Genomic DNA, 15,284 nt, shown 5'->3' on the forward strand with positions numbered 1-15,284 from the left:
AAAGCCCCTAGAGGCTAGGGGCGAAGCCGCTAGTTTTAAATAATAGAAAAAAATTGAGGTGGAATTTTTTTATTTTTAGGGTCTTTGATGGTGTCCCATCCCCCAAGAAAATAGCTTAAAACCACCACAGGACCAATATGTATATACCCTGAAGAGTAGAATCCGATCGGTTCAGTGGTTACCGAGATCTTAAGGGACAGACAGACAGACAGACGGACAGACAGACATCGTTCTACTTTGTATTATAGATGTATTAGCAATTGATTTATTGTCATAGGAATAATGATTTTCAATTTACCTAAGTTTTTTTCTATAAAAGCCTATGTTTTGTGTATGTGTTTCTAGTTTGAAAATATTTAATGTATGAAGAACAAGAATGACTAAATTTATAAGCTATCCAAATATAACAAAGTGTAACATATTCTACTATTAACCATTCTAGCATTGTAGTGTAGATTTTGTAGTATTTTATGTAAGGTGGAAGGGGAAATTTGGCTGCCAAATATACCAATCCCCTAAAGATTATAAAACATGTTCTCATACTTGTTTGCTGGACATATTTTTTTTTGCAAATTTGAGACGGTTATATTATCAGCCTCCAATAAATAGATTAACGAACAGACAAGAACAAATTATACAGTAGCTGCGCTAAACAAAAGAAGATTGCACAAAGAAAAAGTTTAGCAGAAGTTTTTTTGCATTTAATGTAAAACTTGAAAAGTAAATTATAACTGAATCTCTCAAAATAATATAATAATAAAGATAATTATGTCCATAAGTAACGCAGTAACAACCAGCTAATCATATTTAATATAAGAAATTAAAGACTATTTTTTATCTATCTATCCAGTATCTTAGCAACATTCAACTAATTAATATAATTTAGTTTTTAAACAGTTTTTAGAAGATTTTTAGGCCTTATTTGCTTTTATGGCCTAACAAGATGGTTCAAAATTAATTCTACTAACTAACATAATTTTGTGTGTATCTGTGTAGACTGTTGTTCCACAATTTTTAGGAATGTTTAGTATTTATTACCCAGGGCAGTTTTTAGGCTATTTCCCCAATCCAATCCCGTAACTTAAATCACATGTACTGTACATGTATAAACTTGTTCCTTATATGTCAATCTACATGTCCAATTATAATTAGGTTTAAATAGTCGGGTAATGTAAAGCCCTGCCTTTCAAAGAATTCATTAGACTAGAAAGAAATATGTGATTAATCTATTTTCATCTTTTCCCCTTAAAATAAACATTTTTAAGACTCAAAACATTAACATTTGAATTAGGGTTAAAAAAAAAGATATTAATTATTTTAGGAATATATTAATGGAAGACAAAAGTTATATTCTAATTTATTATAAATCTATGGTATTTGTTTTAATGGGAGTTAAATTTAATAAAAATTACAATAAATATAATATTTTAAAGCAAGGTTTAAAATTTCCTCTTTTGTATTTGCAGAAAGGGATGTGTTAATGACAATTTTAATAGCTTAAAACCTTGCTACCCCTTATATATTTTTCATATAAAACAAAGGCTGAACTCAACAAAAAAAGTCTTTGGGAAAAAATTACTTATCTTTCATTGTGTTATACCTCATCCCGGATAATTTTGCATTTTACATTATACTTGCAACATGAATTTGCAAACCTTAAAATTCAATGAAAATAATATGTTCAAGCGTTTAAGCTATTTTATAGATGAACAGACAGCTTTTATAGCTGTTTTATTAATACATTTAGACTATAATCGACAACTACCTGCCCCAAGTGGTATAGATATTTTCTTTATGTGGGGACTCGGCTATGTTTATATTTCCGACACTATTAGCTGATTTCAAAGACCCAATACAAAATAGGGACAGGGTCCCTACCCTGATTGGAGAGTTACATCGGAAAACAAATGAAAAGAAAACTTTACTAACTTTATTGGGTTTTTATTGAGTTTTCTTATTCAAACTTTAAGTAGTTTAAATATGTATCTTGTATTGTCTTACTTATAAAAAATTGTTGTGTTTAGATTTTAGTTTACTTTTTAGTATGAACATTTTATTTTAAAATTATTTACTTTAATCTTGTAAATGATGGAAATATATCAGCACTAAAATAGAGGATAAGGATAAACTTCAATATTTTTAAACAGCCTTAATTTATATTGTTTGAGATAAAATATTACAAATATTAAAGTAAAAAGCAAATTTATGATAGATCAGTTGCACGCACAGTGTTTTGTCAGGGGGTGTGAGCTTCGTTGGATTTTTAGGAGGCGGGGGGGGGGGGTGACATTTTTACTTTGACACCCCCCTTGGCTGTTTGCTGGGAATGTGTATCCTTGTAGATCCTTGTCGAGGTGGGTGTAGGGAGGGTGGACAGGACACCCATGGTGTATATCCTTCCTCTTAATTTTTTTTAGGGGGTGGATTTACACCTCTGCTGCACTCCTCTTTGCCTAATAGCAAAGTCATAGTAATTTCAAAATTACTGTTAGCAACCCATATCTACCACCTTGGAGAGATTGACCTTCCAAAAGAAAAAATAACTTTGACATTCTACCTTTTTCAATAAATCAAGTACTAAGGTAGCTTTTTTCCTAGCGGCTATAGCCTTATTATTTTTTTTCAGCATAATTGTTCGTTTTCCTGTAATGTTACTGACTCTCGGAAGCAAAATATTGAAAATTCTGGGTGGATATTTTGTATCGGAAAATTTCCACGAAAAATTGTAATACTTTGTAAATTCTTTATCATTTTCTAAAATATTTTGATGTAATAAAAAAGTAATACTTAAAGTATTAATATGATAGCAAAAGGTATAACTTTATCCAATTATATTTTTACAAGCGAAGCATTTAGGGTCTTCCCATCCATATGACCGTAACGGGTAGATCTCATCTGTTAGAATTGTCCTATCGATTTCAAACTTGGCCTGGTGATTCCTCTAACCGTTAGGAATTAATTGGGATGATAAGAAATAATGTTAAAATTGAAGTAATTTTTAATTAAGTCTAAAAAGTATGTCCTTAACAATTAAGCATCCTGAATTTAAGTAATTTTAATAAATTTTCCTTTTGACTTTAAAGGATGTTAAAAATCAAAAGCATTTTTACTCTATATTTCTTTATGTTCGTTTGTCTGACCATTTAATTTTTTAGCTTCGCTTTTATGAATGTTGTTGTCCTTGTGAAGTATCCGCTAAAGGCCTCTAGGGGCGTGACCGTTAGTTACTAATGACAGAATACTATTCTTAAATTGGATTGAATACTTCAAAAACTTTTGTAAATGAGTTTTATTTTACATTTTTTACTTGTTCATAAAACAATTCAGCTAGCGCTTACTTTTTATTTTTATGTCAAGTTTTCGTGTTATTCTAACATTTATTCAATTCAATTTGCTGAACTGTACATGGATACAGTTATAGGACAATTGGAGAGTAAACAATCTCCCTCCCATTGCCTGACTTTCTCATTTCATAAAAGTGATTTATATGTCATTGGCGAAGCTCTTTATAATGCCCACTAGCGGCTTCGCCCCTAGCCTCTAGGGGCTTTGCCCCAAGAAATGATAAAAAAAAACTTTTTGGCGAAATGCGTAAAAGGACCAAGAAAATCTTCTACAAAAAAAAATGGGGGGGGATTTTTTGTTTTTGGGGGGGTTGGGGGTGTCCCATCTCCCAAGAAAATAGCCTAAAACCACCACAGGACCAGTAGGTATATTCCCTGAAGAGTAGAATCCGATCGGTTCAGTGGTTACCGAGATCTTAAGGGACGGACAGACAGACAGACAGACGGACAGACGGACAGACGGACAGACGGACAGACGGACAGACGGACAGACAGACAGACGGACAGACATCGTTCTACTTTGTATTATAGATATAAAAAGGGATAAATTAAATAAACTTTTTGCCTAAGTATCCCGAATGACGTCATATTAGAATAATCCATTACTCTAATACTTTGGCCATTTTTTTTAATTTATCCTTTTTTTCTAGACACCATAAAGAACTTTGTTATGGCCCACTCCCCCTCCCTGGAAATTATGACAAAAAGGTTAGATAAACTATAAAATGACAAGGTTAAAAATAAATCAAATTAACTTTTGACTTACATACTTCAGCAAGTTTTTTTTTATATTTGTAACTGACTTTCCAGTATGGCTGATCAACCGATTAATATCAACTGGATTTGAACTGGTTCTGAGCCATACTGAAAAATAATTTTTCGTATAGTATTACGGACAACTTTCCAAGAATAAAAATATATTATCAATATCAGTTTAGTTGGAAAGCTGTCTATAATACGATACGATAAATTACAGTTTTGTTTAAATGTTACAGTATACGTTACGAAAAATGACCGGTCTTTAAAATGTTCCTGCCTCCCATCTAATTAAGTTGTAACCCTATTTTTTGTACGTGTGCTTTTTATATATATATATATAATTGTGTGTGTTGCGGATAATTAGATCAAAGAACTTTTACCGACATCTGGCAGGCTATAAAAGAAAAAATCAAAATGTCAAAATTCAACCTATTTTTATTTTAAGTGAATTTTACTTCAGCCCAAAAATCACATAGTAAAATTAATTTTAGCCTAAGGATTATTCAGAGTTTTATCTCAAGCATAAAATACTGCTTCTATAGACACTTTACTAAGCTTCCTAGCTCTCATACAAGTCATTTGAGCACAAAAAGCATGTATCAAGAACTCAAAATCAATAAAATGTGGGCTTTGTGCCCAGGGTGTCCAATTTTCAGATCTCAGCCCACAGAAGGGCTAGAAAAAAGCTCTTTAGCTTTTTGGTAATGGCAGAAGGAATAACAGGCAGTTACAATTTAAACCCATAGTCTAAAATGACTTTATAGTACCCTTAAGGCCCCTTATAGGCTAGAATTGAGATATTTTCAATTTCAATTTTCAGGATTCCAGGTATGAGTCTTTGGTTTGACTTTAGCTCGCTATAAGTGGAGCTAGGGTTGAGATATTGGAGTTTAGTCTTATCTACCCTCTAACTGTGGTATCTCAGTGTACTATCCTAGCTTGGTAGCTTGATATCTCAACTATCAAGGCGCTGAGACAACTTTTAGTGAGACCGCTTCGGTAGAGGTGGGAACAAATTCACACAAAATACATAATTGGTTGATTTTTGACATTTTTAATATCTTCTTTTATAGCCTGCCGCATGCTTTTAAATGTTCTTTAATATCATTGAACGCAACAAACACAAGCATACATATGTATAAAGAGCACACACAAAAAAAAAATTGGTTAAAACTTTATTAGAAGTGGAGCAATAGCATTTTAAAGACCGGTCATTTTTTGTAACGTATACTGTACCTTCAAACCTGAATTCATTTTTCTATTTTCAGACATACAAAATGTGTGATATAGGTACCAGGTAAGATTTTGATTAACTAGTCTGTTTGTTTTAAAACTGTCCAAAGGGCTTTAGATTATTACATTTGACTAGCCCAATTCCCTTGCTGTATCAGCTTTTTGAATGAGTTGGAAATAGTCCCTTTCGTAACATCGCCCACAGGGGCTAGAAATAGGAGAAAAATTACTGTGAAAAATACGAATAATCGCCCCATAAGGTGCGATGTTACGAAAGGGACCTACTTTTTAACTGAAGATAAAATTGGTTGTTTAAAAAACTTATTTACCTGTAAAAGTACATAGGTTCAAAAAGAAAATTTCTTTTTATATTTTGTTGTGGAAGAGTCCAAACTTGAGTGCACAGGGTTTGCCAGAGGGTAAAAAAGGGAAGGCAGGCATTCATAATTTCAATTTTAAGAGGGATGTAGACACCCCCACACAACTCCTACTTCACGCTAACAGTATTTATTTTGGGTTTTAGAGTTTTGTAAATATTTTTAGAAAAAGTTATTTACTAAATTGAACGAAATATAAAAAAGATAATAATTGAACTTTAAGTATTTTAATAGTAATTCATCATTGAACTTTTCAAACTTGAGTATAATATCGATCTACTGGGTCTCTGTGATGAAAGTGTTGCATTATAAATAATTTATAAAGAAAAACCGGACCATACAAATGTATAATTCATATAAAAACTGGGCCACTACCACATATGTACAATATTCATCATTGTGCCTGGGTAATCTGATAAACAAGCTTATTTATGGACACAAAATGTCATATTATTTTTAGTAGCAAAGCTACTCTGCACAATTAAACAAACATGGAAATATACTACCTCAAATGACAAATTTTATTTTTTTTATTCCAAATCTGGGAAAGCTTCACTATATATATTTGGTTCTTTTTAATAATTATTGTTAATTCTTAAACAAATTTTTACATCCTATTTCATTCGCAAAGATTCTAAAATTATATAGATTTATATTTTTTTTTGAGACTCGATGGGCCATAGGTTATATGGTACACAAAAAAGGTATAGCGGAATCGAAGCCAAAATATAAAGAGATAATAAAAATACCCCCAAAAAAAACGAATATACCTAGAGCTCATATACAGGGTAAGTCAGAAAAAACTGAGTTTTTCGATTTTCAGAAACAACCAGAAGGAATATAGAAAAAATAATTATATGTCCTTTTTCTCTGTACAAAAGCACATCAAACTTGTAAAAGGTGTTTTTCATTATCTTTAAAAATGCAGCCTCTATGATAGGTGTATGGTGTCAAAAATGCCTTGTGTGAAAAATGTTGATCAAGAAAAATTAAAATAACTCATCTATTTTGTATAAAAAAATCTTGAAATTTTAACATTTATTTAGAAAAAGGTCTAAGAAAAGTACTTTAATGAGTTTTAAAGGTGAAATGCTTTTTGGCTCTTAACAAAAGCATTTTTAGAATACTGCAATTTGTCATTTTTTCATATTTCTTAATTATGATGCATGTGGTTTAAAAGAATCTTCTATAATAACGTAGCTTATTTTAAAAAGAAAAAAAACTTTTTATTTGACAAAAAAATCTCTTAAGATAAAAAAGTTATCAAGGTTTGAATTTTTAAAATAAAATGCCTTTTATAAACCCTACCCTATTTAAATGAAGTTATTATAATGGATTATATCACACGAGTATAATTTGTCAAAAGGGGGCGGAGATTTTGGAGATTAAACCCAGTCTTGCACCCAATATAGAGGAAATTTAGGGGGAAAGGGGAGGAATTCAGGTAACAAGATGAAATATTTCCGGTCATGAGCTGGTTTTCCGGTCATGGGGTGGTTAAATCTTAACAATAGATTAAAACAAAACGTTTGATTTAAAATGTGATAATTTAATTTATTTAAATTGTATTTTTAAGATGTTAAATATTTATAATCTGTTAAATAAAAATTTTAATAATCAAAAATATGTTTGCTTATCTTTTTAGAATGGTAGACATTTTTTATTATAAATAAATCTACCTAAAAAGTATAAAATAATGGCCGAAAAAGTCATCACTCACACTTTTTAAAATCTTTATGCTTTAAAAAGCGCCGTTGTTTTCAGAGATATTCAAAAACACCTTTTCTAAGTTTAATGTATATTTTTATAGAGAACAAGAACCTATAATTGTTTTTTCCATATTCCTATTGGTTGTATCAGAAAATCGGAAAACTCAGTTTTTTCTGACTCACCCTGTATCTATTCATTAAAGAAAATATGAATAAAGTATCAATATATTAAAACATTATCTATTAAAGATAGGTAAGTGCTTTATTCATATATCTATATTATTTCTGTATTATATTAATATACACAATGTGATACATATATGACATATGTTTACCAAATATTATGAATATGGGGTTTTTATTAAAACAAGGACTGCAGCATCTATAAAAGCAAAGCTATAAAATATGATGGTAGGACAAACATACATTTTCAATTAAAGACAGTCAGAACTTAACAAGCAGAATATTAATTTACAAGTCTAAACTAAATTGTATAAAAAAATCTTTGCAAAATTGTGTAAATACGATACTGTTTAAGAACTTACTTGTTCTTTAGGACTAAATTAAAGAGATGCCTCGCTTAAAAAAGTGTACCCTTTTGTCCTAGAAATCAATATTACAAGATCAGATAAATAGAATGATTAATAATCAAGTATTTCATTTTTTTATCATATGGAACGGGAGAATTTTTAATCTTCACCCCTTTTTAAACAATTACAACTCCGCTTGGTTATTTGTTGAATATAAAAAGGCCTAGAAATATTATTATAATTGTAATGTAAATATTGGTTTAGCAAAAAAAACGTTCTTAAAGAAAATACTCATATGATATTTTATTGATTTAGTCTACAGTCTTAAAAATAACTTTCTGTTATTACTTTTTTAGGTTTCTTATTATATAAAAACGTATTCTTTCCTCTAGTAAGACTGAAAATGTATTAGCTTACCCTAATTAATCTCATATAAAAGCCTACCTACAAATAGATTTTTCGGCGAAGCCCAATCTGTCCCACTTTTGAGCAAGACGTCATGGAAACAAAACGAAGCAGCGGGTAGCTTTTTTTATAGGCCTCCCAGGGTTAGAGCCCCCCACAGGGACTAGAAACAGGAGAAAATGATTGTGAAAATACGACGAAACCCCCTGCTTTGTTTCTTTCCATTATCCGAATTTTCTTGTAAGAATCCGCGGACAAATATCCTCATATGCATTATCACATATGTGTATAGAAATGCAAGGGTTATTATAATGTATAATAAAATATATGTTATTATTAACCGATAACTAGATTATCAATATACTTTCTGTCAGGCAATTGTTATCTGAATACGAAACTTTTAAACAACTTTTAGCCAATTTGAATCAGGAAAAAAAAACATATTTCGTTCATATTTGTTTAAAGCTAAAAAGATAAACAAAAAAAGAAACAATAATTTAGATTTGAATTTTCCTTATTTTTTTCGCTAACCGCTGAACCGAAATGGTTGGCCTTACAGTGAAACTTATATCTTAGTCTATTTTATTTTTATAAATGTCTGGGTATGGTTCTAGGCTTTTTTTCTGCACTTCCATATCTCTTCGAATATAGAGCACCCTAGATGCTGGAGGTGCAGCCACTAGTAAATCATATAGTCTTGTTACTTTGTTGTGTTTTTTTGTAGGTTTTAGAGAACACTATAACATTATCGGGTGTAAAGTATGGCACTGTGGTTTTATATATACACAAAAGAGAAAGTATGGTAACTTTCAATGAACCAAGTAGCAAATCAAAACTAAAAACCTAAACTTATTAAGACCTATTGGACCCTTTAAAAACTTAACATTAATTGTTGCAACAGTTTCAGACTTTTGAACTTAGAACTTAGAAAGAAAATGTAATTTAAAATTTGAACAAAAAGCAAGGATATATTTTTTATACTTCTTAATGAATTCTTCTTAAGTTTACATGTTTTTCCAGGTTGAACTAAAGACAAATGTTCTTAATGTATAATACAACTGTTTGCAAGATTTTAAAGAACAAACATATAGATAAGAAATTAAGTTTTTCTTGCTATGCATTTGTTTCAATTGTTTAAGATTTAGCATCAGAGTTATGATTGGTCTAAAAACAACATGTTTAGATAGGTGTATAGTGTACATATATTTAGGAATTGTTTTATTGAAGTATTTTTTGCAGCGAAGCTACTCTAGAACAAAATTCTGCGTCTAGGATTGTACGACTTTTGGTAGTAATCCTTAAATATATAAATAAATGTTTTTAAAATGCAAGGAAAATCTTATTTCGAAACTTAATTAATCGATTGTACAAATATTACCATATTCTCTTTCTTTCAGTGTCATTGGTTTGTTGAAACACGTCAATATTGAAAATCTTCCCCTTAATGCTCCTGTATTAATACACAATACAAAAATACATTACATGTATATAATATTTATACATATTTACAAGAAAGTTTCTATTTACAAGTCATAACCCTTTTGTCACTAAAAATAACCTTTATTCATGATTACAATACTGTCAATACGTCCGTTCGTCTGTCTGTTCAAGTAAATAATAAAGTAAAAATAACCTAAGTTCTTGAGTATGTATATTGTATAATATAATATAATATAATTCTTTTTGTTTTTAGGCGAGATATATCACTGGGAAGAAATAACTTTCTATCAGATGTAAGTATTTTCTCAGAGCACAGCTACTCTATTATAAACCACGTCCGCATGTCAGTCTCTTGTTATTCTGTTGTCAGTAACGCACTTATTTCATGAAGCCACATCACATACAAAGAACGAATTTAAATAAGCAAAACAATAATAAACTTATTCACCGAGAATAATAATAAATTTCAATATTAGTTTTAAAAAGAAAAGTTAAAATTTGAGGGGGGTAACATTTTCTTGGGAGGCTGGAGGTACCCTCCTCCAAGGTGGTTATGTACCTTTCCTGGACCAATGTGAAGCTTCAATGTAAAGAGAACCAGATTGGTTCAGCGAGATCCTTCGTTACAAACAGATAGACAGACACACAACCTGCTACTTTTAGATACGAATGTAATATGCCCTGGATTTATATTTAGTTTATATAAAATAAACTTATTTCATGAAGATAAGTATTTAAAAATAAGTGCACTTTTACGTAATCAACCAACTTTTAAACATTTCTTATTTTTGTGCATTTTTGACTTAAGCAACACAGTTAATATAAACTAAAGAAAACGTTTATTTTGAATGAATTACAATAAGGCGGGTAAGGAAGTTAATGATTTTTCTGTATACAATTCATTCGTATAAGTTTTGCTTATAAATAATTATGTATAATTAACCAAAAAATATTTATTTATCGTATTATTGCTGTACTTCTTCTTGTTTGTGAAAGAAATTTGCGTCCAAAAGTTCTAAAAATAAATGTACTTATTTATGTCTCACCTGCACTTGATAAAATAAATATAAACTGTTTTATGAATATAAGAAAAAAGTTTTTATATGTATTTATGTCTCACAAAAGTAAAATTGTAGTTCGATTGTCATTGCTTTGCAACTTATTTACCTAATTGACCTTGTTCAGATAAGAAATAAGCCGCCAGAAATTTGGAAAATGAGTATCTACGCCTCACCAAAACAAATGAGAAGAAGAAATGTCTATGATAAGGTATAATTAATATTATCATCATATATTTCCTTCAAGCCGCGGCGTGCACCTCCAAACATTAAGTGCATTTAATTTTGAAATTACACATATATAATAAAACAACCAGTAAAATGTTAATATCATTGTGTTATTGAGTAGTTTATAAAAAGATTTTATAATTGGTTCTTTAACATATTGTTTCTTCTTGACTTCTTGTCGTTAGTTCTATAGAGAGGAACAGTAATTATGTCTGACTGTTTTCAAAGTTCATGAAAATGCGCTAAGCCACGAAAATGTTTTACCATAATTTGTATTGTTATTACACAAAAGTGAGACCCCGAAAATGCACAAAAACACGACAGACAAAACTTATGATTCTTTTATGCAAAATAACAAGAATAGTTAGGTTTGACTAATAGCTATGTTTAAAACGGCAGGGCTACTTTACAAATTGTTACTTGATTTTGCTGACGAACCCCAATCTGTCCTACTTTGAGAAAGACGATTCCAGTGACGTCATATACGTTTCGGAAAGAAAAAGGTAAGGGGGGAAAAAAATCTCTTCAAAAGAGATGGGAGAAAAGGGAAGAGATTTTCTTCCCCCCTTCCCTAAACGTATATGACGTCACTGGAATCGTCTTTCTCAAAGTAGGACAGATTGGGGTTCGTCGATTTTGCTTTTTTATTGAAAACCCATTTTTTAGTTATCTTCTTATTCGTTGTTATAAAATAAGAGCTGCCTGACGAGATGTTTCGCTTCAGACAAAAAAAACTTACTTCTTTGTATTGTGGGATGGTATTCTAAAAATGACAAATACCTACTCATTTCTTCAAAATTTCACTGACAGTCAAATTGATAGAATGTTCGCGATATATAGAAGCCTCGCTAATATAATAAATATCTTCTCACACGAAATAAAAAATATTGCTGCAATTCCAAAGCTAAATTATTCAATTAACACTTTCTATTTGTAGAAAATAAGATTATTTTTCATGTGAAGAAAACTAATTCGACGCTGTTTCTTTTCATATAATTATTGACTTCAGCATGAAATGTGTAATTCTGTATTAGAGTAAGATAAGACTAAGACTAAACATATTTTACAAAATCAATAGATAATTACTTGGATGTTGCACCGTATTTTAGCCCACTATAATATAATGATTATTCCAGTAAGCTAATCCAGTACTGACCAATAAATGAAGACTAAAGTAGCAACCTAAATTGACGAAAAAATTTGCCCTGTCATAAAATCCACATATATTATATTAATTTATACCAAATTAAATGTTAGGTTCAAAATATAGATCCATATTGTAATTAAATATATTGTAAAGGTTAAAATGACCCCCCTATCTTCCATAAATTTAAATTTGTGAACGACTTTTCCAACTTTCTTTACTGAATAGAGGTGCAAATTGACTGTAATATTATGGACAATCTAACTATTACATAATCTGAAATTGATCAGTCTAAATCGACATGGTTTGACATTGAAGTAAAGTATATCGTGCAAAATAAACTGTACACAATACGTAAAAGGCATTTTTATAAACAGAATCACTTATTTTTTCACATATCATCTGCAACACTTTTTGGTTAGTAGATCCAGCGTCTATTATATATAGTTTAGGTTTATGTACTGATTAGACTACTGCCTGCAAGGTTAACACATCCAAAGGAGTTTTGGATGCACTCAGTAAGTTGAAGCCAGTCTAAGAGTAATTCCAATGAAATCAGAATCTTATTCTTAGATGTCTGAAAATCTGCAACAATAATTTTTTAGCAATGCAGAAGATAGAACGATTGTCATTTACAGCATTTAGGCAAAAGCACCATACAAATAACTAACTACTATAATTGCATTTTACAGTTTCTGCACTCGATCTGGGATAACTTTCGCAGCTGATACCTGGGTGTTACACCCTTCCAGAATATTTTACATGTATGCATGTATGATACAATTATTAAAAATGTTTACCCTTCTCAAACATTGTGTCATTATCCCTTTTAGAGCAAATTGAACCACAAATCCTCCACCCTAATTTTAAACTTTTAAAAAAACATATGGCCCCACTTAACCTAACCTAATGAAATATATCAACAATAGGATCCTAGCTCTGCAACTACAAGCCCTGTGGGGCTCTGCTAATCATTACCTAACTTAACCTTAAGTAAGCATAACAAAAAGGTCCACAAAAGACCCACAATTCTCAAAAATTTGTAGGGATATTGCCACAAAAGAAAATGTTTACTTTATTGTATCAAAACATAAAGGTTATATTATAATAGAATTCATACAACTAGAAAGCTAGCATACGGGAGATATAAAAATTGTTATAGTGTAAAATATATCAAAAGTTTGAGAAAAAACGTTTTATTCATTCAAATTTTTTCCCTTATAATACACAGCAAAAATAAAATATTTGTTTTAATTTTAATTTCTTAGAAATTGAATAGATTGTGATTTGTACATATGAGATATCTGTTTTGAAATATGCTAAACTGTTTTTATTAAGCTTTTTGGTTAACTTTAATCCTAATAATTTTCAGGGATCTGAGGAGATAAGATAATGGCCGATAAATTGATGTACATCCCAAATGATGATAAACAAAATTAGCCCTTCTGTAGATTACAATTAGTAATTGATACTTATGAATACTCAAATTAATTAACCAAAAAATCAAAATATTACAAGTCCCCAAAGTTTTTGAGCCAAGGAATAAAAAAATGTTGTTACAAAACTTTGGGGGCTAGCTTAATAAATAGCCCGATGCCCCCCCCCCCCCCTTTCACGTTCCTTTTTACTTATAGAATGCTTATAATTATGTAGACACTTCAATTTCAGACGTTGGGTTTCTATGAAAATTCTATATTGATATTGTGGGATAAGTACTACCATGTGTATAAGTTTGTGTGTTTAATTATAAGTGCAGCCACTCTATAACTTTAATATGGGTGTGTAAAGAGTTAAACTGGGCCCCAAAGTTTTATAATACCGTTTAATTATTCGTTGGCAAAACAACTTTGTGGACTTTTATTGGGTTTCAATTGGTTAGTTCATTGAGTTGAGTGTATAAACGTTTCAACAATTAATTGTAATCTACAGAAGGGGTAATTTTGTTTATCATCTTTTGTAGGTCAATTTATCGGCCATTGTCTTATCCCTTAGATCGTTGATGATTTGTATTTTTGGAAGGGGCAGTTTATTTTCCCTCGACAAAAATCTCCCAGAACAAATTTCCACACAATAAAGCCTAACTTTTACTATGTAGCAGTCCCAACTTCAATTTGGCTCAAAAATCAGACGCGTGACGTCATAAAAATGAGGGATTGTCCATTTCTTTTTTTACGGGTTTTCTTTCCCACTTCTCCTCTCATCTCCTTCATTTTTATGACGTCACATGCTGATTTTTGAGTCACGTTGTCCCTCTACTGAATTTATTCTGTCACAAAAATGCTATAAATACATTTTAACAAAATTGTGGATTGATACATACTTGTTAATAATAATGTGTATGAAATAAATGCAATCACATCTTGTTTACACTACATTATATTTACCCACATGTACATACAGGATATATTGTAGTACAAAATTATAAACAATGCTGCTAAGGAAAAGTTATATTTTTACCAGTAAAAATATCATCATTCATACAATAATTAAGAAGTTAAATTTTATATAACTTGAAAATGATAGGGTAGTTATTCGTTTGCTTGTTTTTTTAGGCAAAGTTTTTAAGATGAGGGCCCCATAGGGTTGGTTATATGTCCCAGTGTTTAGAAAAAAAAACCGCCTCCTTCCCCCTTATTTCAATGTTTCTCAAAAATGAGGAAATATGGTGGGCGGAGATGCTCAGAGGAAGATTGGTTTATCGTCCATTGCCCAATCTTTATACTTTAAAATAGACATTTGAATAACCTGTATGAAACTGTGGTAATACGACACCCATACGGACAGGCCGATTACAGAGTTGCTTCGCTGTGACTTATGATAACAAACCCCCCGCACTAATCCTATTATATCACTATCCATCTCATGACCGCTGTTAACCCCGCACCCGGCGGTCAAACTAGCCTGCCTAAATGTGGGGAGGGGACTTGAACATGCAACTATCACGAGTCCATCATGCGCTTATATAATCGGGAGGCACTGCCTCCCCTTTTACTACCGTTGCCCCCACAGCCTGTCTACCGTCGGGCGCTAAGCCCTAGCGCCCCACACCCCCTTCAA

General features: G+C 31.0%; 1 protein-coding gene across 1 annotated transcript in view; it reads left to right on the forward strand.

The window, feature by feature from the left end:
* Positions 1 to 5,375: 5,375 nt before the first annotated feature.
* Positions 5,376 to 15,284, forward strand: part of LOC145314543 (uncharacterized) — a 49,240-nt gene continuing 39,331 nt past the window's right edge. Inside the window, exons 1-3 of the mRNA XM_080154503.1 lie at positions 5,376 to 5,400; positions 10,051 to 10,090; positions 10,983 to 11,066. Of these exons, the coding sequence (XP_080010629.1) occupies positions 5,381 to 5,400; positions 10,051 to 10,090; positions 10,983 to 11,066 (144 nt within the window). The 5' untranslated portion in view covers positions 5,376 to 5,380. The remainder of the gene's footprint in view (positions 5,401 to 10,050; positions 10,091 to 10,982; positions 11,067 to 15,284) is intronic.

Source organism: Acartia tonsa, chromosome 3 (assembly GCF_053477335.1).
Source record: "Acartia tonsa isolate MP-2025a chromosome 3, ASM5347733v1, whole genome shotgun sequence".
NCBI lineage: Eukaryota > Metazoa > Arthropoda > Copepoda > Calanoida > Acartiidae > Acartia > Acartia tonsa.